We start from the raw sequence: 27760 nt of genomic DNA, 5'->3' as shown, positions 1-27760 counted from the left end.
TTCGGTCTACTTACCTTATGTAGTAAATTCAAAACAATTTCAATTCAATACAAATACATTGTAAAACTTTTCCGTAATTAAACATCTAGGGAAAATTAAACATTTAATAGGGAAATCTGTTATCAAAATATCCAAACACGTAGATAGAAGACTATCTAGTGAGAAATATTGTGAAACTTTATAAAATTCTCCAAATTAGAATTAACATTTACTGGGAAACATACGTTATGCGCCAGCGAGCATATGGTGAGCAGTGAGCACAGGGGAAATAATTACGAAACTGTTTGCAAACAAAATTAGGGACGCTAATGCAAGTGCGACAACAGCATTTTTTCTTTTTTGGTATCGTCATGAGTTTTACACATATGTTACAATTTGATTCTTTCCCAAATAAAAAAATAAAAAAAATAACCGTAGTGTAGTGATAAAAATGATAACGGCACTTCCACGGGATCGAACCCGCTACCTTCAGCATACAGACTCGTTGCTTTAACTAACTGAGCTATTTGTTTTTTTACGTGAACTGAGCCTGTTCCGGTAAAGACGATATTTCATTACGATCGTCCTACCAATTCGTCCTTTTCCATAGATAATTTCCACTATTTGCTCTATCTTTATGTTAATACTTAGCATATATTCATATATTTGGAGTTTGCAGATAATGCATATAATAAGACATACTAGAAATATTCGTTAAAAGTTTAGTTTGTAGATTTAATGCACATTTCTCTCAATGCCATAGATGTCGCTGCTTCGTGTTGAAATGCAGAATTCCCTCGTGTTCTTGAAAATTTCCCACTTTAGCAGAGTTGGTAATTCTCGATATTTCTGTCGATTTAATGTTTTTTGCTTCTAATTTCTTTATTTTAAGCTAATATCTAAGACAAATATTAAAAACGGGTTTGTTATTAACCTGTCCTGCTGGGGAAACCTTCCGAAATTTCGAACATATAAAGAAAACGGAGATATTTTCAAAAAACTTCAAAATAAAGAGACGCGTCATTTATTTTGCTCATGGTAGTACATGTTATAATCGTAATACATAGTCCAAAACATTAGAGAGAAGTCTTATACCTATTATTTCCTCTAAACTAGATTGCGTTCGTGTTTCCAGCATATTTAAGTGATGAAACACAAGAGAAAGTTGGTTGTTTTGCAAATCCTAGCGGGTTTTGTTACTACATAGAAAAGTTAACAATTACTACAATCAATATGCAGTTCAGAAAAGAGTGCATGCCTCGCACAAATACTCTGCTCACAGTGAGCACACCTGACAAACGCAGTCAAGTCACACTTCAAACATTTGTCGTTCACAAGCAGTACTCGTAAGAAAGGATCCAACTTTCAGGCAAGTATCCAGCCTTATGGAAAACGAATTGCATCATGTTGCGAAAACGAGGGGCACTGAACTGCTAAGTTATGAACGATGCCAAATATTCACTTTACTTCCTGTTATTGATGTATTAGTGATGAAATCAACAAAGGCTTTGTATAGAGCGAAGAAATGAACGTCCACAAGCTGAATCATCCCACTACATCCACCAGGTATCAGCCGTTTGATTTGTGCAAAACCATGTGACACACACTGTGACGAAAGACTGTTATCTTTGTTTGTTGGGAAGGATCTAGAACACAGGCTCCCCCACCCCCTCCCATATAGGTTAGTAGCTAGGTTTGTTCCTTTCTGTACCAAAGTTTAATATTTAATTCATATAGTATTGCCGGGCGAGCGTTAGCGAGTGAAAGCGGGTTAGAGTCCCGCAGAGCACGTTGTTTTCTGTCTTTATTACAGCTAAATGGAAAGGGAGACCTGTGTTCTAGAACCTTGCCATCTTTGTTTGTAGACCATGAATCAAGTAACAGGCAGACTTTCTTCCTATCACTTGGAATGCTTTTCCATATGACGTCCGAATAGAGTTTTAAGATCCTGCTTGTTCATGTTCGTTGTTTTACCAGCAAATGAGATTAAGTTTATATTATCCAGATCGGCTGGCTCTACAGGAGGGAGTCTACGGTTGGTTCAACCACGAGAACATACATGGGACGCAGATATTCTCCCTCCATGGACACAACCGGCATTATCATGTTGAAATGAGATATTGCACTCACATATCCCACTGTTCTGATCTTCACCGATCCTTTCTCCCTGAACGTCCGGTACGAATGGAATTCCTTCTCGAAGCGTCTTTGATCCGCATTGAAGACATTGGCAACTGGAATATCATTAGTGATCACAAGATCACGAACTGAAATAGACCATAACATGTACCTTCATGTAACCTTCTAGTGGCTATATCTCGTAAACCATTTGAGCGTTGCACCTAAAACTCCCCCGACATATTATGCACACTTAGTACTACTCTATCACATATGTCTCGGACAGCAACTCGATTCACCCAAACGTGAATTTTACTTGTGAGAGAGTGGATTATTTTTTTCAAGCATGTTTCACCCTTCATCCGGACATTCTCGCATGCTTTCTCGCATGCTTGTCAGCCTCTACCGGACTTGTGGGTAATTGGTCAGAGTCTTGGGAAGTGCCTGGTCCACGGAAGCCTTCCCCTATCTGGGGTGGACATGCACCCATTCCGGTCTGCTGTTGTATGCATCCAGTGTTTGTGTTATCCGAGTCTTATAAAAAAAATAATAGATGAAAACGATAAAAAAAAATCCACAGCTTTTGTTCTCTTGTGGGCTGGTGGAGGTCTACTTTTCTCGTTTGACAGATTCTTTCTTTTAGTCCCAATTTTTCTTTTTTTCCAGGGCCACACTTTTTTGTCAGCGGGAATTGTTTTCTTATATCTCCATTCCCCGTGATCGTATCGGCTCCTACGGTGAGAGAGTACTTAGAGGATAGCCAGGGGAGTAGCGTAAGTTCTCCTCGCAAGCGCCGTGGTGTGAAGTTTTGGCGTGCACACACATTTTCTATTTATAAATGTGTATTTAATAACTTTTTATAAGTACTAAAAAATCGGGCCCGTGTTCACCATTTCGTAAACAGCCCAAAACAGGGTTGGCAAAAACCATGGTTTTTATTGAAAAAACCAAAAAACCAGTTTTTTTGTTTAAACCCGTTTTTTTAACCAGATTTTTTTGGTTTAAATAATTTACTCTATGTATTTATATTAGATATGGACAGAAATTAGTTTGTCTCGCCTTGGTGTTATTATGCAACAATGTTATGCTGGAGGGGATCACATAAGCTTAAAGCGGCATCCAAACCGCTTCTCGGCTTACATCCCAGAGAAATTGTCCATTTGGACACGAAACAGGGGCTAATTGATCACAAATGTGATTGCCGACTCACTCATGAAGGACTCTTGATAAAAATACGTTGTACTGATCTTTGCATAGGCCTACTTGTTAATATAATTGTCAAGAGTCGTTTCAGAAGGACTAAATGACAAACAGTTACACAAGTAAAAACATTATACAGAATTATATATATAAATCGGGAAAATCCCGCCTTAGCCATTGGGAAAATCCTGTTATTTAAATGTATTTGTGTGTAAAATTTGAAGGTCAACGTATCATAATCACTACGCTAAAACTGAGGCATTAAATTAAAAATTGGGTATGTAGATATTCAGTAAAATTGAAATAAAGTGAAATCCAAGCTGATGTTGGAAGCTATGTAGGCAGTTGATAAATTTTGCCAATTTCTATCAATATGTTTAAGCAACGTTGGCTTCTTTATAAAACAACATGCATTAATTCAAGTAGAAATATATAATTTGTTTTCATTTCGTATGTTTAGGCTTAAATTCCTTATAAAATACCAACGTTATCACGGAGAAGACTTTCGCTTAAAGAGACACCTCGAATTGCTACTTGGTTTACACTTGAAAGATGGGTTCGACCGAGAATTGAGCACGGGACCCCTTGATTAAAAGGTGAAAAGTAGATAAACGTAATGCGGATGGTTTGATATGTGGAAACGTCACCATGAAGTTCACACGATTTAAACATTTTTCGTTCTTTTTTTTTCTGTTTAAACCAGTTGTTTTTTTTTTTTTTTTTTTTTTTTAAATCGCGACGCTTGTGGTCCTATATTTTGTAATTAAAGATGCTGCTAGTGTTGAAGCTAACTGTCTGAGTGCTATTAAAGGCTTGTCCCTTTTCCTCATTAATACAGTTATTACTTATAACGCCGGACAGGTTAAAGATATCCAGAAATAATGGAATGGCACTTTATTGGTGGAAACGGTCGACGAGAAGCAAACACCGAAGCTACTTAAATTGACTATCATTAGACCAGTTAACGTGTCGGTAGAACCTCATCATCTACTGAACGTCTCTCGCGGTGTGATATCATGTTGGGACCTCCTAAATGTGCGGAGGAGATTAAATCGGAACTGACTGACCAACGTGTTGCAGAGGTAGTTCGTCTTAAAACTAAGAAGTCAGGTGAACTCGTTGCTACTCAGTCACTAATTCTTACTTTCAGTGTACCTTCACTTCTGGACTACATGAAGACTGTTTTTACCGACTTTAGGTCCGTCCCTGTATTCCCCGTGGCCACGACAGTCGTGGAGCGCAACTCGACAGCACTCATGCCCTTTGGTGCTAACTGCAAGGACGAGCATTCTACTTGGGCTCGAGAATGTCCAGTCTTTCAACGTAAGAAAAGTACCCGAGAGTTAATGGCTGCATCCGACACTCCTGACGCTAGCACCCCTTCCTCGGTTTTTGAGACATTTGCTACTGTTGTAATTACTTCTTGTAAATCTGTTGCAATCCAGACCTTCGACGTTTTCATCCAAACAGATCTTGATCCCGACAAAAATCCAGAAATTCAGACCCCAGTCACATCGACTAGCGAACCCCCACATGTTTCTGTTAGAGTTGGTCTTCGGCGAACTGCAGCTCTTCACCGCGACTCACCTTATATGGCCGGCCTAAAATTTAAACAGTATATTCACCAACTCAATGATACTGTCCTTTCCCCGAAAAGAACAAAATTTCCCCCAGTTCGTAAGCCACTTTCAGTTTCTTTGAAATCTGATATTGTGGAAGACAGCCTGATGGATACTGAGTGGACGGTAGTCCATTTGCAAAGGTTCGTCTCGAACGTTGATTTCTGTTATTTTATATTTGGTCTAGGAATTAATTCGTGCGGTTGGTACGCACACATTGAAGCTGTAGTACAAACACAAAATACATAAATACCTTAAGAAAAATATTGTCCATCGCTAGCCACCAGTTTCGCCCATCTGTCAGGCAATGTACGGATTCCGTGGCGAAAGAAGTCCTCATCCTTGGAAGCGATCCAGTCAGAGACCCATGTTTCGATATCTTCTGAAGAAGTAAACCGCTGTCCAATCAAATCGTTATTCATGCAATCGAACAAGTAGTAGTCCGAAGGAGCAACGTCTGGTGAATACGGCGGGTGGGGTAAAACTTCCCATCCGACATTTTCTAAATAGGTTTTGACCGGTTTTGCGACATGCGGGCGAGCGTTATCATGTTGAACAATAAGTTTATCATGTCTGTTCTCCCATTCTGGTCGTGTTCTGGCCAGAGCTTGCTTCAAACGCATTAATTGTCGTCGATAACGTTCTCCATTCATAGTTTCACCCGGTTGCAGCAGCTCATAGTACACCACACCTTTCATATCCCACCATATGCACAGCATAACCTTTGCACAGTGAATATCTCGTTTTGGTTGTGATGGACCTGGTTCACCTGGTTTCACCCAGGCCTTTTTTCGTTTAGGGTTCTCGTAATGGATCCACTTCTCATCACCCGTAATAATTCGATGCAGAAACCCCTTTCTGCTCTGTCGTTGAAGCAGCAATTCGCAAATGTTTTTTCGTCTTTCAACGTCTCTGTCTTTCAATTCATGTGGAACCCAATGTGACATCTTTTGAATCATTCCCATGGCTTTCAAGCGTTTGGAGACTGTTGTTTGATCAACGCCTAATGCTGCTGCAAGTTGTTCCTGCGTTTGACATGAATCCTGCTCGAGCAATGCTGTCAATTCTTCGTCTTGAAATTTTTTTGGCTGTCCAGCTCGCTCTTGGTCTGCCAAGCCGAAATCACCACTTCTAAACCGTGCAAACCACTTCTGACACGTTCGCTCAGCTAGAGCATGGTCACCATACACTTCCACCAAAATACGATGACTTTCAGTCGCACTTTTCTGCATGTTAAAGTAATGCAGCAGGACACCCCGCAAAAACACTTTATCAGGCACAAATTGCGCCATGTTCACTTAACTACAAACTGGTGTTGTTGACGCTTTAATCCACTGCCCTATACTACGAACGATACGCGATGACAGAGGTTTGCAACACATGTGTGGATACACGGAACTGTGTGACGCTCCGTTCGTTGCGCCATCTCTTGTCCACCCGCACGAATTAATTCCTAGACCAAATATATTTATTGTTACTATTATTAATATTTATTGTTATTCTTACGTATTTTCTCTGTTGTAACTATTATTACTATTTATTGGTATTGATATATATTTATTGTTCTTATTGTACTCTTATATTTATTATAATTAGTTTTTAGTACAACTGGATTACACAGCTGTCACTCATCTACCATTTCGTGGTAGACAAACACCGTGTTCTGGGTTTTTTGGAGATTCTCCCACTTTATTCATTTCTCATCATCACCGTCTCCTTTAGCCTAGCTGGCATAACTGTGGAACGTAAAGCTGAAAGATTTCATTTTTTCACCTACCGTTTCTAACAGTAACAACGAGATTGGTGTCCGTCAGTAGGTTTTCGGCTAGAGACGAAAAAGTAAGGAAATTTTCGCTAGACATTCCTTCCATTTTAATAATATGATAAGCAATGCGGTCATTGTCTGTACGTGTTTCTTCTAATCTGAGCTATAAAAATGTGTTGATCATATATTTTTGTCATTACCTACAGCCACCCAATGCCAATACTTATAGGCTTTGACATAAATTACATAAATTGTGTATATTTATACCAAAATTTTAAAGGAAATAATTGTACGTCCATAGTCGTATACGCACAAGGTGTCATTTGACTATTTGAAATGAAATTACTCCAAGTTGTAATATATGAGCACGTATATCAATTTGCTATGTGCATGATTTTGTAAACTTCATATCAAATGTTAGAAGTCCCATACTGTCTCGGAAACACAAACCACTTTTTTCTTCAAAACTATAATTCCTACTTGTCTGACTACAAACTATCAATTTCTAACTCATACATGTTCAAATTCTACCTCGTCAATGTCACTGAGAGACAGAAGGATTTCTACTGTCGTCAAATGTTTCATATCTACAGGAATGATGCATGCAAATAAATAAAACAAATGTTGCAACTAACTATTATATGTTAAAATTTCATGGAACGATTTCTATCTAAACTATCTCAGCAACATCATCCACTTATAACGTTAGGCTTAAATGTTCAGCCTATAAACTACATCCTGTATAAATAAGATTATATTAGTATATCAATCAATCTTTACCAAATAGTACACGAGCACGTTAATACAATTTAATATTTTGCAAAATTTGATATCAATATAAACGCATGAGTCAATCCTTTCTAAGTGATCAAGCATGTGCCGCTCGGAATGTTTATCCTATATCAGGGTACTTCAAAACCACAATCAATTATTTTTTACATTTTATGGCGACGTAGCGGCTGCTGCCATTTTGCGTTTTTTCGATTTTAGGCGTTTATGCTTGTTTTGAATATCTCAGCATATATTTGTCCTATCAAACTGAAAATTGCTGGACGTCTCCAACTCGTGCAGAGCTAAAACTTTTATCTCTTAATATTTGTACCTAAAACCACTTGGAAGGGGTGAAATCAGGACCTACAGTAGCAACATTTTTGGACATATAAGACATGTTTGGGAAGAGGAAACAACTGACGTAGAGGTCTGAATTTGTGTGTTCATGTAGTACGGGATCATAAGTTTATACACAAAAATTTTCAGACCTGTAGCTGCTCTCAAAGGTCTGAAAAAAATCGTAAAGTTGGGGAATTATGCCAATTTGGCAGGTTTCACTGTCCTATACCTCTAATGGGCCTGGAAAAAAAAAATCTAAAATTTTGGGAATAGTAATCCTTTAGTGTACAACAAAGCGCGTTTTGCGTTTTTGAGCAGAAAAGAGTCAAAGTATTAACTAATGACGTCATACTGTAGGAGGCGTTTTGTTCAAAAATTCAACTGTAAATTTTGTTGTGAAGTAAAATAAAGTAGGATGAATGGTTAGTCCAGTCAAGGCTCTGAAGCTCGTTTCTTTCGTCTAGTTGTAACTAGTGAAGAATATCGCTATCAGCAGAATGTGCAAGGAAAGTCAAAATGCACCCTTGCCAAAAAAAAAAAAAAGTCTGTGTTTACAGCGAGTAAGTGTTCACTGATTTGAGAATGTAGATCAAAAGAAAGGACAACAGTCTCCTGCATGAGTTGACAGTTAAAACAAGAATAAACGTGATTGAATATCATTGATATAGCATGCAACAAGAGCAAGGAATACTTACGAACATTTTTTTTTTCCGTCAAGGGTGCATTTTGACTTTCCTCACTTTTTGCTGATAGCGGTATTTTTCACCCGTGCTGCTGTGGGTGTGATAAGACATTGTTGCAACTAAAGGAAAGAAACGAGCTTAGAGCCTTGACTAGACTAACCTTAATCATACTTTATTTTACTTCGCAACAACGAATTTCCAGTTGAATTTGTGAACTAAACCCCACCTAGAGTATGACGTCATTAGTTAATACTTTGACCCCTTCTGCTCAAAAACACAAAACGCGCTTTGTTGTGTGTTATGGTATTCTAAAGGACAAACTATTCCCAAAATTTCAGATTTTTTTTTTTCTTTTTATCCAGTCCCATTGGAGATATTAGACAGTGAAACATGCCGCATTGGCATAATTACCCAACTTCACGGTTTTTTTCAGACCTTTGGGAGCAGCTACAGATCTGAAAATTTTTGTGTATTAACTTATGACCCCATATCACATGCACACACAAATTCAGACCTATACATCAATTGTTTCCTCTTCCCAAACATGTCTTATATGTCCAAAAATGTTGTTAATGTACGCCCTGATTTCACCCCTTCCAAATGGTTTTAGGCACAAATGTTAACAGATCAAAGTTTTAGCTCTGCATGAGTTAGAGCGTCCAGTAATTTTCAATTTGGCAGGACAAAATACATGCTGAGATATTCAAAACAATGTAAACGCCTAAATTCGAAAAAACTCAAAATGGCAGCAGCCCCTGTGTCGCCGTGGGATGTTGTAAAAAATAATTAATTGTGGTTTTGCAGTACCCTGATGTAGGATAAACATTCAAAAAAAAAAATATGTATTTTTTTTTTTTTTAAGTCGAGCGGCACTTTTTTTTCTCGATCACTTAGCATGTATTGACCCATATATACCGGTATACAATTTAAAAATCATATCAATACTTAAATAATCCGACAAAAGTAATGTAAACTGAACGTAATAATGAATATTATATACAAGTATTCGTCTTTTAACATGAATTTCATCAGAGCTCCTTCGTGGCTTAGCGGTTAGCGTACGCGCTTTTAGCGTGGGAGATCGGGGTTCAATTCCTGGCGGGAGCTCATGTGGTTCGAACTCCACGTTAATCAGTAGGTCCCGTCTCATATAGCCTTGCTGCTGAAAGGGACGCTAAACTCAATATCAGTTCAACATGAGTTTCACCATTGCTATGAGCAGGTATTTCTCTTGGCACGCTAGGGCCGCGGTGGCTCAGTGGTAGAGCGTTCACCTCTGGTGCTTGGGGTCTCGGGTTCGATCCCAGCCCCCGCCAAGTGAACTTTGTGGTGGACAAACACCGTGTGCGTGGGTTTCCTCGGGGTTCTCCCGTTTCCTCCCACTTTCTTCATTCCACCATTTCATTCATTACTCATCATCACCGTCTCCTTTAGCCTAACCGGCATAACCATCGGACGTAAAACTCAAAGATTTCATTTCATTTTTCATCTTGGCACGTATCTCGCAACACTAACAGAAGTAAACTAGTAACTAGAGTGTTTCTATTTCAAATGTGCCCCTGCTGACGCTACTGCCGTTGTATGTTTTCCCGTGTCTCCTTCGAAAAAGGAGAAACAAGTTGCTGTAGCCGAGATCCTGCAATAGTTGGATGCGGACAGGGTATTTCCCTAAAGCAAATGGAAGATTTCCTTCGTGAGAGGGTGGCTGGGGTGGGGCGAATTATGTTTCACATATTTCCCTCGAGCAGACTTAAAATAGAAAGGCTTTAGTAGTGATTCAGTGTCATGGATAAGGCTGCAGAAAATTCTGAACAAGTAAAGGGAGTCGATAATGTAAGGAGAGGAGACAGGACGAGTCAACTGGTAACAGAAAAAAACTAAGTGTAAGGATTATACCAAGTGAGACTCTCAGCTGTCCAAGTACTTACGTATATTTAACTTGCGTTATATCCTGGGTCAAAAATGACCCGGCCTTGGTTCTATTATAATCATGAATTTTCTTAAACTAAACGAATTGGTTTTAGTTGATGATGGATTTCTATCCAAATGGATAAAAGTCATAAATTTCCGTTGCGGTATTATTACTCAAATGTGAGTTATGCAATTGGAGAGAAATATGAATTAGGTCAAGAATAACCCATCCGCGGTTCTAGTGTTAGACTTACCCACTTACACACTCTGTGTTTAGACATGACTTTCTCACCATAAATATTGCCACTTTCACAGTTTTTACGGTCAACCTGATCGTGAATTTGTATTTCACACTCTGTGGGATTTTCAGTCACTTGCAAGACTTCTATTTTCCACCGTAACCACACAAAGCATTTCACAACTTGCGAATGCCATCTGTTTATATGCGAAGCATATCAGTAACTAACGTATATGCGCCAAGCACACAGTGTTGCCAACATTCTCAACAGCGGTACAAATTCTCTCTAACTCTTCTTGCTATATCAAACATATTTCCTATATATGACATCAATATTATGGATGTCTTAGACTATGTAAGTAGCGCAGCCACAAGGAAACATCTCCCCCCCCCCCCTCAACCTTCATTGAAAACTTTTTTATAAGAAAGTTCGGAACGGAAAACTTTCTCTCAAGCAAAAACTTGTGATTACGCCGTTGAATTATGTTTGTCACTTGCGTTTAGTTTTGAATTTGATTTCTTTATTTATAATCTAGAATTTGAGAGTAATTTTATGTACAGGGTTCCTCAAAGGTAGGTATACCCCATACTGATCACCTCACTGCATTGTATATAATTTCTTATTGTTATCCATAGTTTCTTTATTATTTATTCTTATTGTCTTTGTACTTATATCTTAAGCTCGGAACAGACGAAGCAAATAAATCTATAAGCTAGAATATTATACTTGATCAATGTAGGGTGTATACATAATTTTGGGCCACCCTATATGAATTTGATTCAGAACTTGATCGAAAAAAAAAAAAAAAAGAATCAATTGTAGTACGAGGCTCGTCCAGAAAATAAATACCGAAAGTGGCCAAAGGTACGAGTGATCAGAACGGGCGTGCGCATGAGTGGAGAAGAAACATAACCTGGCGCAAGCGCTGTCGCTTGAAGTTACTGGTGAGAGAACTGTGGTACGGTATACCTGACTGCTGCCATCGAGTGCGAGGTACACACGGAAATCTGGTTTCCCCATGCTAAGACTGTCGGGAACAGTGATCCACTGAGATTTGTGTGAAGTGTATGGATCGGATGTGTAGATATGGTCAGAAGGCGCCGAGAATTTATACCAGGCCGCACCAATGTGTACGACGATTGTGCCAGGAGGACATCCTATTGGTTGCAGAAGACTACGCAGAAGACTTTTCGGGCATCAATATTTGAATATGGTCTTGACGAACAAACGCTTGGTCACTAGTGCTTGGGGTGTAACGTAACGCAATGTAGGACACCCATGTTTCATGCCGATGACGATGCGATAAAAGAAATAGTTACCTTCCTATTTGTGATGCAGCAGGAAGGTAAAAGCGGATGCTCTGCAGTCAGTTGTTTTAGGACACGTCGTGCATGTAACTTGTAAAAGTGCGGTCGATGTATGATGACAATCTCATGCAGCGGGGAATGGGATATCTGCGGAAACTGCATGAGAGTTCGGACATTATGAACCGCTAGTTCTGCAGAATTGTTTGCTGCATACTTTCTGCCAATTCAGGCGTAACCATGGACGGTCAGTCATTACAGTGTTCGTCGTGCACATTGGTGTGGCCTGATGTGAATTGTCTCGACCATTTTGTAACCATACCTTCATTCATGACATCCAGTCCATACACTTCACACAACTGTCTCTGAACTTTGACAGCTTCCTAGCGCTGAGAAACATGATTATGCGCGTACAGTGCACTCGGCGACAGTCTGATCAAAAACCACTATAGCTTTTCATCACCTTAACTTGTTGATATATTTTATTTCAATACATCCTGAGTACCTCTTTATAAGGGCATCGGCAGTATGTTATTGACAAAAACTTAAGGGACGATTGAGATAATCTGTTCTCAGGTTTTCAACAGGATACAGAGGTTCAGACTTTTAACTTCATATATGTAGTATCTCCTATAGCATCCATAAGTAAGTATGTATTGTGCATAACTGTAGCAACTTTCTGAACTTGTGTTTCCCTGTAGTTATTGAAATGATATTTTATCTTCTAGGCTCCACTCTTTTCGTTAAGTATGTGTAATTTTCCACGGAAAACATGACATTTCGAGAAACTGCTTATAGAACGCCTAAGTGTTGACTACTTGCGCTTCGGACAAAATCGGTTGTGGTGTTTTCACTCAGTTCTATACATATTCTCACTCAAGTGTTCAAAACTTGTCTCACAGAAAGTTCCGATTACCCGATATTTTTCGAATTCTTTTCTGTATTATTTATTTAGTCTTATGAAAGGGATCCAACATGTGCTTTGAGATTTAGTTTGTTGAATCAAGCCTTTACTATAATTAACGAATAATATCTGGTATATTGTCATTCCTTTGTCGTAGCTCTCGTGAAGTATTCGCAGCCTCGATTTGAAACCTTCCTCAAATATGCCAAGGTGGAGCTTGTTCCTCCAACACCAGCGGAGCTCCCACAGGTTCGTCAAGGAATCCAAAAGATTTTAAGTGGATTTAGAACTGGCCGTTGGAAGCAGTTGACAGTGAAGGTATGTATTTTCTTATAGTTTTAAGTTTAAATTTATAGTCTCGGTAAACAACAGGTGACCCCGCATAGCGTAGTCGCTAACGGTCTTGCCTTGGTGCGAGCTGTCACAGGTTCGATTCCCGGTGGGAATATTCAGTCGGAGAGGTGTAAAAGCCTTTTCAGGCCAGTCATCCTGAATGAGATTTTTTCCTCATTCACACCAGGAGAATGCCGGGATGGTGCCTAACAAATGTACCAGGCCTCTTTCCTTTCTTCCTTCCCCACTTCCCCGGATAATGTGATGGCCAAGGGATGTTATCCCTTATATGTGACGGGATAAAATATCCACAGTGCCGAAAGTCCAGAAGTATAAATGCTAACCCTAATCGATTATTATAAATTATAAAAATTACACTTACCTCCGTCTTCTGCTGGTTGCGATGCAATTCTATTGAATTATCGCTAACTAACACAAAGTTAAGTACGTTAGTTTCTGATTTTTCATTTGTTTAACTTGGCCATGTCATATCAGTCAGACAACAGAGTCTTCGCAACCTCCCCCCACCCCTCTACTCGTGTCTCTTGCACTCTGAGATAAGAAAAATGTCAAAATTGTAGAAAGGAAGCCATATAATATCTGTAAAAATACTATTAAATGAACTAATCATTGTCACCAGATCCTTTCATATAGGTTAGATATTATTTAGGAAGATGTCAAATTTTTACTGTTTAACCAAAAAAAAAAAAAAGAAAATCCAAAAATTAAATATATGCTAATCGGGATATCAAGATATATATATCACTGATTAGAACAAAATGATATGCGTTAGCGTGAAAGCTCATGCTTAGGTTTCGAAAACTTTTTTTTTTTTTTTTTTTAAATCCAATTATTTTGTAAATCTGAAAAATGATGCTGAACGAAAACCAAGCCATATATTGAAAAGTGAGATTGATACTAAAAAATACTGTCATTAAACTCCTCATTATGATATTAACCAAATAGGGGTATGTAGTGTGGTTCATGAGATAATAGCACAAAATTACGAATTATTCTTAAACTTTTTGTTTTACTATGATATTGTCCAAAAATAAAGACTTGTATTGACATGAACAAAATAACATGCGTGAAGGTGAATTATCACACGCAAATTTCAAGAAAATCATTGGAATTGAAATTGAAATTTTATGGCATTAAACTGAATATCGTTCGTTGTGAGTCCAATGCAGTTGATCGTTTTTATACTGCTGGAATTTTTTTTACTATATGTATTGTATAAGACGAATATGAACGTTAATGCAGATTGTATCTGTTGTAGTTTTATTTCTCCTTAGAGTGACGCACATACTACTTGTTACCATTTTTTCATTAAATACTGCTTTCTTAGTGTTAAATAATCTACTTTTCAGAATTGGTATACTGTTATTTATTTAAGCCGTTTTCCGCCATATTGCCGAAAAGCTTTTTGAAACCAAACCTGGAGAAGTGTTCCTGCTGTATTTAGTTTATTAGTGAAGGGCACGGTGGCTCAGTGGTAGAGTGCTCATCTTTTATGCGAGGGGTCCCTGGTTTGTTCCGAGGCTTGATGGATAACAGTGTGTTCGTTGGTTTTCTTAAGTTTCTACCATTTTCTTCTACATTCTCATTCTACCAGTTCTTTCACTCACATTGATTACACGTCGTTTTTAACCTAAAGAGTATGGCCGTGAGAGGTAAGATAAGGAAGATGAATTAGTCTAATTGTATTTGCCAAAGTTCGTTTATTTATTTAAACCTTTTTCAGGCATATTACCGAAAAGCTTTTTGAAACCAAATCTGGAAAAGTGTTCCTGCTGTATTTTTTGTGTACCGCAGGAATAGTAGAAACAAGCGAAAGGTCACAGAACGGAGTAGTAGTGTTAATAATGATGCTTTGCATGGAGCATGGTAACAGATTAATTTTAGATTGTAAATCCTAAGCCTACATCTGGTGCGACTGTTGCAGTATTCTGAGGACTTACCTGATAGGAAGAACCAAAATATTTTCGAATTAATTTTCACAGACTTGAATATACAGAAGGACAAGAATTGATTATGGATATTATTGGATGTATAATGTACTAGCAGAATACTCGTTCTTCGCAAGGGAAAAATAGTTTTATTTTGGACATAGGGAGCTGAATTTGGATTTAAACTGAATCGGAAGTGACACTATTCGTCTCAGCGAAAACTATGGATTCGACACTAATATTGATATTTTCGATCATTTATATATATATATATATATATCCTCCTTCGCCTTCCCAGAATTGCACCATCAAAGTGAAATGATAAAAGCCATCCCAGGCCCGAACCTCATCGATGTTGAAAATTTAATCAAGATCGGTCGGGTGGTTAAAGAGTTTTTAAGTTTTATTTATTTTTATATATCTCCCCTACTCTAAATTCTACCATCAAAGTGAAAGATAAAACACTTCTTAGGCCCGAACCTCTTTGGTGTTGGAAATTTGATCGAGATCTGTTGGGTGGTTCAACAGTTATGAAGTCACATACATAGTCACATTCATTTTTATATATAGATTTTTATATACTACCTTGATCAAAAAGTTACCAGAATTCACTCATAAAATTCAAAATACAACTTTATTCCTGAAAATTGATGTTGTCCTCTTCGAAGTGATCCACATCAACCGCAACGCACTTACGTCAGCGCTTCATCCAATTCTCAAAACATTTGTGGTACTCGATTTTCGGTATGTCCATTAAAGCCGTATTCGATTTTCATATTATCGCCTCTTGGTTGCTAAAACGCGTTCCCCCTGAGTCGATCAAACAGAAAAAGTCGCACGGAACTAAATCCGGTGGCTGTGGAATGGTATTCGTTGGCTTTTGGTGAGAAACTCGCGGATAATGATAGCATTGTGCGACACTGCGTTGTTATGGTGCAGAATCCACTAGTTGTTTGTCCAGAGATCTTTTCTTTTTAGGCGAATTGCTTCACGTAAACGCTTCATAACGTTCAAAAAATAATACTCCTTGTTGACTGTATGACTTTCTTGCAGAAATTCATAAGTGTAACACCGTTGTAATGCATGAAAACCGTGACCATGACGTTTTTCGACTGAAAACGACGTGGTATTTTTCCGTCTTGCTCGTTAGGTGCTCGCCACTCTTAAACCACTGTTTCTGTAGAGAATCATTGCTGAAACACTTTTCCAACATTTTCAAGGTCTTTTTGCACCATTTAACCAGTTTTTAAGGCACATACTCGTTGTTGCAAAATTAACTCCATTGCAAAAATCGGAACATGTACCCAAACAAATGTACTCAACACTGCGTCACTTTCACAAATGGCAAGCTAGTATGTCCAAATTGGGAGGGAATATCGTTGACAGGTGTGGCAACTAACAAAAAAACTTAAATCAGGTGACTCAGAGGTGACAGGTGGTGATTCCGGGAACTTTTTGATTAAAGTAGTATATCTCTCCCTTTCCTCCCCTATGTTGCACCGTCAAAGTGAAATGATAAAAACCTTTCCTGCTCCGAATGTCATCTACAAATGTTGAAAATTTGATCGACATCGGTCGGGTGGTGTAAAAGTTAAGTTTTATCTATTTTTATATATATATCTCCCCCCTCCTCACGTTGTACCGTCAAAGTGAAATGAGAAAAACAGGGCCATAGCGAGTCACTTTTTTAACTAAAAGTTACTTTTTTTCAAGTTGGTCACTAAAAGTTTCTTCTTTGGGAAGTAAAATGACTTTTTCGTGTGATTTATGTTTTGCATTGGCAGTTTTCCAAGAAAAATATTATAAAATAAATGGAAAAAGGCAGAAACTTATTACTCATTACTCTTCTGAAAGCTTCAGTACGTGCTGCCACATGTGCAACAGTCAGCTTTATTCTCACTTTAGTTTTTATTCTTTCTAAAGCACAGTGGATGGTTGGTGGATGCTTAAGCTCTCAAGGTGGGGTTAAGAACCCTTCTGTGTCTATTCTTTCTTCTATCATAATAGTCTTTTAGTTTTCTCTCGTGATTGTTAACGCTCCGCTCAACGTTGTGTGTGTGTGTTTGTGTGGTTCACCAAGTTCCTCTTGTGTTATGCTTCTTGTATGTTCTTCTTAAGAGTAGATGATGAATTTGAATATTTCGTGGCTTTGAGAACTCTCAATACTAAGTTAAATACAATGTCTGGGATGAAGAAATTCGGAAATAGGCCAGAACTGCTTCTACTTACTTAGAAGCTTTTTACACCTTACCGTAACTACAAAGCATACTTAGAAAACCTGGAAAAGGAGGAAGCTCAAAAAGAAGAAGTAAAGAAGAAAAGATGAAACAACAAAGAGAGAGGTGATGGAGAAGTTGACAAAGGAAAAAAGGGGCATGATGAGATTTTGGTCACTTTTTCGTGTGCTTTTGGTCACTTTTTCGTGTATTTTTGGTCACTTTTCAACTATTTACAAGAAACCAGACCACTATGAGCCCTGGAAAAGCCATCCCAGGGCCGAACCTCATATATGTTGAAAATTTGATCGAAATCGGTCCGGTGGCTCAAGAGTTATTAAGTCACAAACATGCTTACCTTCATTTATATATATTAGATAACTCGTCTGACGACCTTTTATCATGATTTAATTGTATTTTAATCAAACTGTTTCTGTGCGACCTGTCACCTTTTTCATTGACTTCTAAATATTGCTCAACTTGATCTATATGCGAGTTTTTCTGCTTTCCTGTGGAACCTTTCTGAAAGAGAAACTACCGAACTCGGTTTCATGAGTTTATAGATTGATCGTTGTTCCTGCGGGTTAAAATTGATATGACTTTCCTGATCTGTAATAATTCACATTTCAGCCAATTGTAGAACTAAACACAGAAACTGTAAAGAGTGTGAAATTCATCAGTTAACATCAATGTGGAAAGAAAAAAAAAAAATCATGTCAACTGCATACTCTTAAAAATTTTTGTTTACTTCTACAACTGGCTGAAAAGTTTATTAAGTTTTGAAACATGAGTTTGTTTACTTCATCTCTCAGGTAGGCAGGAACTTTTACATGTGGATCTAGTTTAGTAACTGTAAGAAATCGTCGAAAAAGGTGTTAGCGCACACTGCAACCATTTGATTAAAATGCATTTAATTCGTTCATATTTGAGTTACGAAGAAGAACAGTTCGCTATGTTTGTTGTTGTTTTTCGCAATACATTAAATTCAAGGTAATCGAAGTAAGAACCAGATCTTTTATAAAATGATGACATGTGTACGTTCCTTATCTTTCGGTGTATCTTTAAGCGTACTATCAAACAATTTGGGATGCTTCTTAATCTTCTCAAGCCTCTCCAATACAGTCATCTCAGTGCTGCAGAACAAAATATGACAGAAATAGTCCTTCGTCAATATGAGAGAAACAATGAATGATATGCTACGGAAGTGATCTTAATAGATATGTTATTCGATCATTACTCAGTAATTACCACATTAGATTTTTAGGAACGGAATGTGTATATGAAATATAAAGTTAACAGCTGTAAGAGCAAATATGAAGTTACACTATGATAGTGAGGATTTCCTAATGCTCAAGTTAGAGAAGCAAGCGTGCCGATATCTTTCGTTGCCTTCAGGCTTTATGTCAAGTTATTGTAATTACGGATCTGAAAACTTTATTTCCACCCGGAAATTGGAGTATTTTTATCGTAATTATTTAGCCGTGAGTAATATATTTAAATAGCTGTTATCGTGTTCATAACTGTTACTGAAAAATTGCACGATATACACAGGGAAAAAAAAAAATGGCGATGACAAATTGTGGTCATACGAAGAAGGGAAATAATGCGACTCACCAGAGACGAACGGTTACTGTTCTTGATGAACAATCGGGAATTAGGTTCAAATCTGGACTGAGGTTTTTCATTCATGGCGAGATGGTGTCTTTAAATATAAGTCCTTGCAATGTTCTTCGAGAATTTCTTCCCGTATTTCATTAATTGTTTCCAGGTTGTCATGAAGTATGCTATTAAGTGAATATTGTAAGTAAATGGAATAATTAGAAGTTGAGTATATACATGGAATTGAACTGGAGATACTTCGAATGCCGTTAAATATAGATGAGTCAAGCACAAGCATGCCGTACTTCAGGTATCATTTGCTGCAATGGGTTGCAAAGAAATGTGCTACATATGAAACTTACTATGCTTACATTTTGCGTTGACTTATAACAAGAGAAAATGTTTTTTGTATAAATGTACGAAACAAGAAACTTAATAGATAGGTCAGAGGTAAAGAAAGGTAATTAAACATATCGCATGAAAATAAATTACTTAGACGCCAGCATTGCTTCCTTTACCTAGTAGCCACTTGGTTTGGAATCGAAAATGCTACTTTTTGAAACCCTGCATACTTTTGTTGTTACCGGGTATTTCAAAATTACATAACTCATCAATTCCTAAAGACTTCATATTTTAGGGACTATTTAAGATTGTAACAGTGCAGGAAACGTCGTTTAAAATACAAAGGAGAAATTGTGTGTAGAGCCTTTTTATTTCAAGTGTGCCCCTGCTGTTGCTGCTGTCAATGTGCTTTTTCCGTACTTCTCACGAACGAGGAGGGGGAAGTTGCTATGGGACATTGTTGAACAGTTGAATGTAGACAGGATTGCCACATTGAATTATTTCACCGGCTTCGCTGTCTGCTGTTTTCTCAACCATTCTAACTAGCCTACGATGTTCACTCGTCAAGACCACATGACTGAACGACAAATTGGCAACACAGCCGGTCATTCACTTCTTTCGCCAAAGCAGAGGGAAGGTTTCCGAGGGCACATTTGAAATAGAAAGGCTCTAGCATTTGTCCATTCCTTTATGTACCCATTATTCTTTTTTCGAAAATGTATATGTAGTACAGAATGAGTCCAATAATTTCAGTGAGTCAGTTTGATAGCAGTAGAAATTGCTTGCAAAATACCACTGTGCAAAAGCTGTGAAATTAATCCTGTAGTAATTGTTTCATTTTTAATTACAGGAAGCTTGGCTTAATACGTTAGTTACAACGGAAGTGATATGTTGGTTCTTCGTCGGAGAATGCATTGGAAAGAGGCACATAGTAGGTTATAAGGTGTAGTGAAATGTACACTGGACTTTCAGTTCTCAGTTGAGCATTAGATACACTGTTGTTCACTTGTACCTTTTATGTTGATAATTTGTAAAAATAAATAAATATTATATTAGCCTTCATTTGCATTTCATTGTGTGTGTGTACATATGTATGCATTTTACTCAGCAGTTACGCATACAAGAGGTAAAGCCATGTGTCTTTCATGAAAGCATTTGAAAGTAAACTCGACTGATGAATATAACAATGTATCGTCATCCACAATAAAAAGTTCGCATATACTGTAACTTCCATATTTTCGTTAATAACTTAGTTTTCTTAATATATTATCGCTTCTTTGTGCTTTCCTTACAAAGCTGTGTAGTAATGAATAATTATTTGTGATTTTTCAGATAAAAATAAAGCAAAATAAGAAGCCAAAAACTTTGATTGTTATGAAACTTTAGTCTGTCAGATAATTACGCGATGAATATTCCGAGGGAAATTACAGGGAATATTACTCCACACAGTACACAGGTATTAGTAGCACTCACAAATACGTAAAATTGAAGAAACAGAAAATAATGTATTTTTGAGACGAACATACAATTCACACTTAACGCGAAGTTCCAATATGGGAAATCAACCAATATCTTCGGTTGAAATTACTGAAAAAGACAGAAAATGGCTATTTAAAACTCCAACTGTAAACCTGCACTTGGATCGATTCTATTTGTAATATTACAACGCGTTATTTTGTGACATGCCTTCATGGCCAAGCGGGTTGAATTTCTAGAATCGAAGGGTGGCAGTTCGAGCGTGTGTGTGGAAAGCTTTTTTTTTTTTCCCTCCAATATAGTGAAATCTCTGTGTGCTTTGAAGTGCTTGAAAAAACCAGACCAGATGAACAATCACTTTTCAAAGCTCAGTCACATTTATTCACTATGTTCATCATTTAGGCTATATACGAAGACACTAAAATGAGGAACGTTAACAATCCTTATTAACGTTAATACCACATCCATTATAATGAGAACAGATTTGTGATCTGAATACCAACCTTAAACCATACGTCCAAAATGAAAATTATTTATGTTCTTGACCTATTGCAACACATAGGTGTATATGTAGAGAGAGAGAGAATGCGAGAGAGAGAGAGAGATAAAATAGTGTATTTTTAATTAAAATAGTTAGTATAAATCATAATCTGGATTTTTATGGAAATGAAGTGTATAATAATGGTTGTATTTGAAACGGAGTTTGCGTATGGAGTAAATATTTACACCGCCAGCTTTGCAATACTGTGCAGTTTAAATTGTCAATCTCATCATTTTACTTATTTCGCTTCAATGTTCATGGAATTTAGTATAGCATTATGAAACATTCAACAACTGATCTGGTAGTGAAACATATTTAATAAGATTACCACACATTACGGTGGATTCCGAGCTCGACCCCAGCTTTGCGAGCACTTGATAATATTTTATTATTATATTAGATAAAATATTATGTGGAAGAGCTAAATTAAATAAGATAATGAAATGAAATATTTAACATCCCACTATTACACCCTTTAGGTGGGAAGGTTCTAGAATGCTGGTCCGCAAATAGAGGTGAATTTGGGTTAGTAACCAGTTTGATTCGTATCAAATCTCAATACACAGTTTATATAGTAATGTCGAGCGAGCGACAGCGAGTGAAGGCAGGTTAGTCACCAGGTTGATTGCTTTCTTTATCACGACTCAATTGGTATACGGACCAGTGTTCTAGAAGCCTGCCACTTTAGGCTAAGAAGAGGAAGATGATTAAAGTAAGAATAAAGATATAAGAATTGGTGGAATGAGAAAGTGGGAAGAAACGGAAATGCTTTGAGAAAACATGTAGACATGATGATGTCCACCACAAGCTTACTTGCACGAAATAAAACCAGAGACCGCACCCACCAAAGGTAAGCTCTCTACCAGTGAACCATTGCGCCCCATAAATTAAATAAGAAAGATAAGTAATAGGCCGTATATAATTGAATATTGCATGTAAGGAACTTGTCCATAAAGATTCTCTCTCTTCAAGCTTTTGTAATTGATGTTGCAAATCGTCTGATGCTTTGTGATGTGTGTCAAAGAGATAAATGCATGTTTTTCGGGATAGTGTCGTGTGCTCTTGCTGCTATTGGTGGTATAAAAATAGTGTTGAGTTGATTTTGAGTTTAACGTCCCTTTTGTTATGTGAATATAGACTAGACCAAATTTTTTATTGGTGTCCATTTCAGGATCACTCAGTAGTATGTTTTTAAGTGGAGAAGTGGTACGTGAAATATAGACTAGACCAAGTCACAAATATTTTGACAAAGGTATACATTTTTGTTACACAAATAGTTTCTGTTTTTTCCTTTTACTTCAAATGTTTGTTTATTCTTGTTGTATCCGTGATTACACTTTCAAGACTCTTTTTTAAAATAAATTGTTTAATAAGACACTAAAAAAAATTTAGTCTATTCTATATTCACGTAACACTCCTCCACTTAAAAATATACTGCTGAGTGAACCTGAAATGGACGCCAATAATTTATTTAGATCTAGTCTATATACACGTTACACTTTCAACAGCGAGGCTATATGAGACATGAGCCTACTAATTAACGTAGAATTGGAACCACATGAGCTCACATCGGGAATGACTCCCGGGTCTCCCACGCCAAAGACACGTATTACTTGTTACATAAAAAAATGCATGTTTTTCCACGGGTAGTATTTGTTGCCCCTTATTATGAGAATGAAATCGCTACACGTTCCTTTCTACCACTTCGCGATTTAATTAAATGTTGTAAAGATTTTAAAGGCTTAATCTCTAACCAAATGGATAAATACATGATCGATCTCTCTGCAGTTCACACAAGACACTATAGACATATCGCAAAACTTAATAAAAAGAAGAAAAAACGTCTTTTCACAGCATGAAGCTTACGGTTATTGCCATATATTTATAGAGTATATGACTTGTGTATCTTATTCCGTACTTCATTGAATCCGTGCAGAATTCCCATTCCCGAGACAAGCGTTCGTATCTTAGTCTTACTTATTTTTCATTTTCATTTTTTACTGATCAGGTAGGACTCCAGTAAAAAGAAAAATATGGTTACAGTTTAAGATGTGATTCGATATTCTTCTAGTAATTTTTATATATTTATTGCCAAGCGAACAAGATGAAGTAGATTTTAGAAGCATAAAACTGTTCTAGATTTTACTCTTAATAAAAAACTATGAATAAGTTTACAGCTCAAAAATAAATTGAATTCTCTTCAATTGTAGTCCATAATTAGCTATGGTCAGGGAGATGGAATTCAGTTGTTTTGTGTGTGGTCAGCACAATGGTTTCCACATCTTTATTTCTGGAATTGAATATAACTTTGTTTTTTCGTTTAAATATAAAATACTCACCTTTAGTTCTTAACAAAACAAAGATCATAGTTCAAAATGTCACTATCTATTAAAATGCTACAATAGCAATTAAAGACGCCTGAGCTCCAACCTATAAATTTGGCTTTCAAATCTTTCATTTACGGTTATGTGTGATTTCACGTTTAACAGAGACAAACATTTTAAGTGTGTGTACTTTAAATAAACAATTTAAATAGATCTTTTTTCATAAAGTTTATGTTTTAAAATTATTGTTCAAAGCCTTTGTATTTTAGTAAACCTTCTCCAAAATCAATGCAAATAAATCGCGCTGCCATCTCTGGAGTTCTTTTAGACTATATGTTTATGGCCAATCCTTTCGACAATGAGATTTCGGAAACTACAGGCTCTAGAAAGATGACGTTTTCACTGATCGATTGCAAATTTTGCGTAGATTGTCCAATTCTAATTGAATATTAAAAAAATAAATAAATAAATAAAAAACACTGTCATTATTTCTTTTTTACATCTTTACGGGTACACTGGAAGTGTTGAAATTAAAAAAAAATAAAGCATCATATCCTACGCACTATACATTCCAACACCACATAGTTGTATATTGGGGTTGCATATTACTCAGGCGTCTGTTTCATGGCCAAATAATAATGAAAAAGGAAGGATAACCATTTCTCCAGTCTAAGATAAATTTTTATTTTTTGAGTATTTTGCCTAATGAACACCATATATAACTGGCATTATAATTAATTGTAGATGTATTTGCTTATTACATACTGCATGCAAGAAGAAAGAAAACACTTGTCATACATGAATTAGAAACTTCAACCGAAAGTAGGCTCAAATCTTACAAACCGTCCGAGATATTGAAAAAATAATCGAACAAATCTTCCCTTTATAGTATGATTTGCCGATTTTTTTCACGACGTCTTCTTTAACTTTTGTAAAGGGACATGTACAGATGATGTGAGGAATGGCAAGGAGATTCATGCTCATATGCAAATGATGCGCTGTGTAGAAAGCGCAGGTTCAGCTAGTGTCATTACATTATGTTATATAAAGAAATAATACATTTACACTTGAAAATGTCGAAGGTAGTATGACAAATATTATGAACAATTCTATAATAGAATTAAGCAGTTTTTATAATAAACTCCAATGAAATGCTGGGTATTTGAAGTTAACAAAATATTTGCCTTTATAAGCTGAAATACTTGAGTATACATTTTGAAGTTAATTCTCGATAGACTCTGAAATATATTTAGAACTTCAAATCTTGAAGAACGCAACACTAATTTGAAGTCCCATGGTTATAGTATTGTCGTTACAAACTGACTAAACTAGCGATAAATTCGGGGAGTAACTCACTCAACCAGCTCCTGTTTTCCGATTTTTTATATGAATTAACGTATCTAACAATGGATTTTTGGTGAAAAGACGTTTACCTTTGCATAAATTTCAGGGAAAAACATATAAGGTCAGCGTTTCATTAGCAATTGTAGCAACTGATCAAATTGAATAATGCCAAAATAGCCTACTTTGCTTGCTAGAACCTATTTTTGGTGGAAGTTCCTATACATATATATATATATATATATATATATATATATATATATATATATATATATATATATATATATATATATATATATATATATATATATATATATATATATTAGGTGTTTGAATACTTCGGAAGGTTTTACAGAATGTTTATTATACATATATGTTTGTCCTGTTTGGTACGGAAAAAAGTTTATTATGAAGAAAATGGTCTGCAGAGGTCTTTCTAGAATGTCTGTTATTAGTTGTAGTAGCTGACTTGATTTTAGGTCCCATTTAGCAGCGAGGCTATATAAGACATAGACTTACAGCTGAACGTGGGATCCGAAACGCATGAGCTCCCGTCGAGAAAAAAATATCTGACACCACAGTCAGTTCTTATCCGTTCGGGTTAGAACATACCCTATTATTATGCTGGTATTGGGAAGCAGTGATGAAACTGGTTAAGAATTTCGTGATCTGCAAGCAGTCACACTCATGTCCCGATATGACCGGAACAGACCAGGAGACGGCGAAACGTCGTTGTCATACACACGGAAAATTTGTATGATACTGTTGGTAGAACCTATGTGCTTTCTGCTGGTCTAGTGGCTAGCGGGTGCGTTTTTGGTTCTTGTAGTCACGGGTTCGATTCCCGTTAAAGTTTGAGGAAAGTACAGCGTGATTCAAAATGATGTGAACGATAAGGAAACGTTCTATAAGTGATAATACTCTATCAACAATGAAATCTGTATGGAAATACTTTCAATATTATCCTCAAGTTTTGTTTGGAATGAGCGTAGTAGTTTAAAATTTATCCGCTAGGTGGCAAGATAGCTGCCTGTGGTGCAGAGAGAGCATTTTGCGTTTTACAGTTTCACATTTGTCGGTCTGTTGTTAGTGTTCAATGCGAGTTTCGCACAAAATTTCATAAAGATTCACCATCAAAGAACTCCATACGTAAGTGGTATGACAAATTCAACAGAACGGGATGCATTTGTAAAAAAAAATCGCCCGGTAGGCCGTCCACTTCTGAGGTAGATGTCGAAAGGGTTCGAAACAGTTTTCAACGCAGCCCACAAAAGTCAACAAGGAGAGTCAGCAAAGAGCTTCAAATGCCTCAAACAACTGTTCGGCGTGTAGTGCGTAAACATTTAAAGATGCATCCGTATCGAGTGCAGTTGTTACAACACTTAACACCTAATGATCACACGTGTCGCAAGACTTTTTGTGAGTCATTTCAAGAGTTGTGCAGTGTTGATGATGATTTTTTGGGCAAACTTTGTTTCAGTGATGAGGCTACGTTCCATGTGACAGGAAGAGTGAATAAACAAAATGTTCGCATTTGGGGAACTAAGAAGTCTCACCAAATCTGTGAAATTGTGCGTGATTCACCGAAGACGAATGTGTTTTGTGCAATTTCATCTTCAAAGGTTTATGGTCCGTACTTCTTTGACGAAGAGACTGTGACTGGACAAACATTTCTACAAAGGCTTACTACGTGGCTTATGCCACAGCTCAAACATGGTAATGCAAACTTCATCTATCAATTGGATGGAGCTCCATGTCATTTTCATCACAATGTCAGAAATTTCCTCAACAACAGACTGCCATACCGCTGGATTGAGCGGTCAGGTAAAAATGATCATCAGCTTTTACGTTGGCCACCAAGATCACCGCACTTAACCCCCTGCGATTTTTTTCTGTGGGGAAATCTAAAAGACATTGTCTACAAACCCCCTCTACCCAAAGATGTGAAAGAACTGAAAGAGCGCATCACTGCTGCAGTGCAAATTGTTGATGCAAACATGTTGGAACGGGTCTGGGCAGAATTGGAATATCGAATAGATGTATGCAGGGTAACAAAGGGGGCCCACATAGAACATTTGTCATGTACTATTTTAATTTTTTTAATCACAAAAACTTGAAGAGTTTTAGCATTTAACTGTAAGATTTGAAGCTATTTGGATGATTAATAAAAAAGTTATAAGGAGTTGTAATCGTTCACATCATTTTGAATCACGCTGTATATGGGAAAAATGTTAAAGAATATACATGCAAAAGTCTGATGCCAGTGTTATGTAAGCTATTGACAAAATAATAGAAAGACAGGAAAGAAAATCTCTTGAGAACTGAAACTGAACAATGTTTTCGCATTCATGCTTAATTTGCTACTAGCGTGACACATTAAATTGAATATAATATAAATACTAGACACAAAATTCGCTACTTCACTGTTGGTAACATGCAAAAGGCTAGGTATTGTTAAACTCTAAACGTAACACCTCATTTTTTATATCAATAAATAATTTAAATAAATAAATAACAAGATTATTAATCTATATCTGCATAGTATGTAAATGAAAAACACGTTATCATAACGAAAAATGGCTGAAATGAATTTTATTAACACAGTTAACACCTACCTCGGACTGGGTAGTTGTCACGCAATTTTTATTGAAATGCGTATCCTAACAGAGGAGAGGGGATTAAAAATGTATCCCAAAAATAGAATCTCTTACGTTCGTGAGATGAAATTCGATGCATAAATTCCTTATTTAAAACGAGTGTGCACATGTCCGACCGTGTTTATAAATTTCGGTACTAAGTGGAGAAGA

General features: G+C 36.9%; 1 protein-coding gene across 1 annotated transcript in view; it reads left to right on the top strand.

Moving 5' to 3' along the window:
* The window catches only part of ATPsynG (ATP synthase, subunit G), a 32131-nt gene extending 11800 nt beyond the window's left edge, over positions 1-20331 (top strand). The window contains exons 2-3 of the mRNA XM_081758734.1: positions 12990-13150; positions 20122-20331. Of these exons, the coding sequence (XP_081614860.1) occupies positions 12990-13150; positions 20122-20220 (260 nt within the window). The 3' untranslated portion in view covers positions 20221-20331. The remainder of the gene's footprint in view (positions 1-12989; positions 13151-20121) is intronic.
* Positions 20332-27760: the final 7429 nt, after the last annotated feature.

Source organism: Thermobia domestica, chromosome 5 (assembly GCF_964235325.1).
Source record: "Thermobia domestica chromosome 5, izTheDome1.hap1.1, whole genome shotgun sequence".
Taxonomy (NCBI): Eukaryota; Metazoa; Arthropoda; class Insecta; order Zygentoma; family Lepismatidae; genus Thermobia; species Thermobia domestica.
Note: the sequence above shows the minus strand (reverse complement) of the source record. Positions and strands in the feature narration are given on the sequence as shown.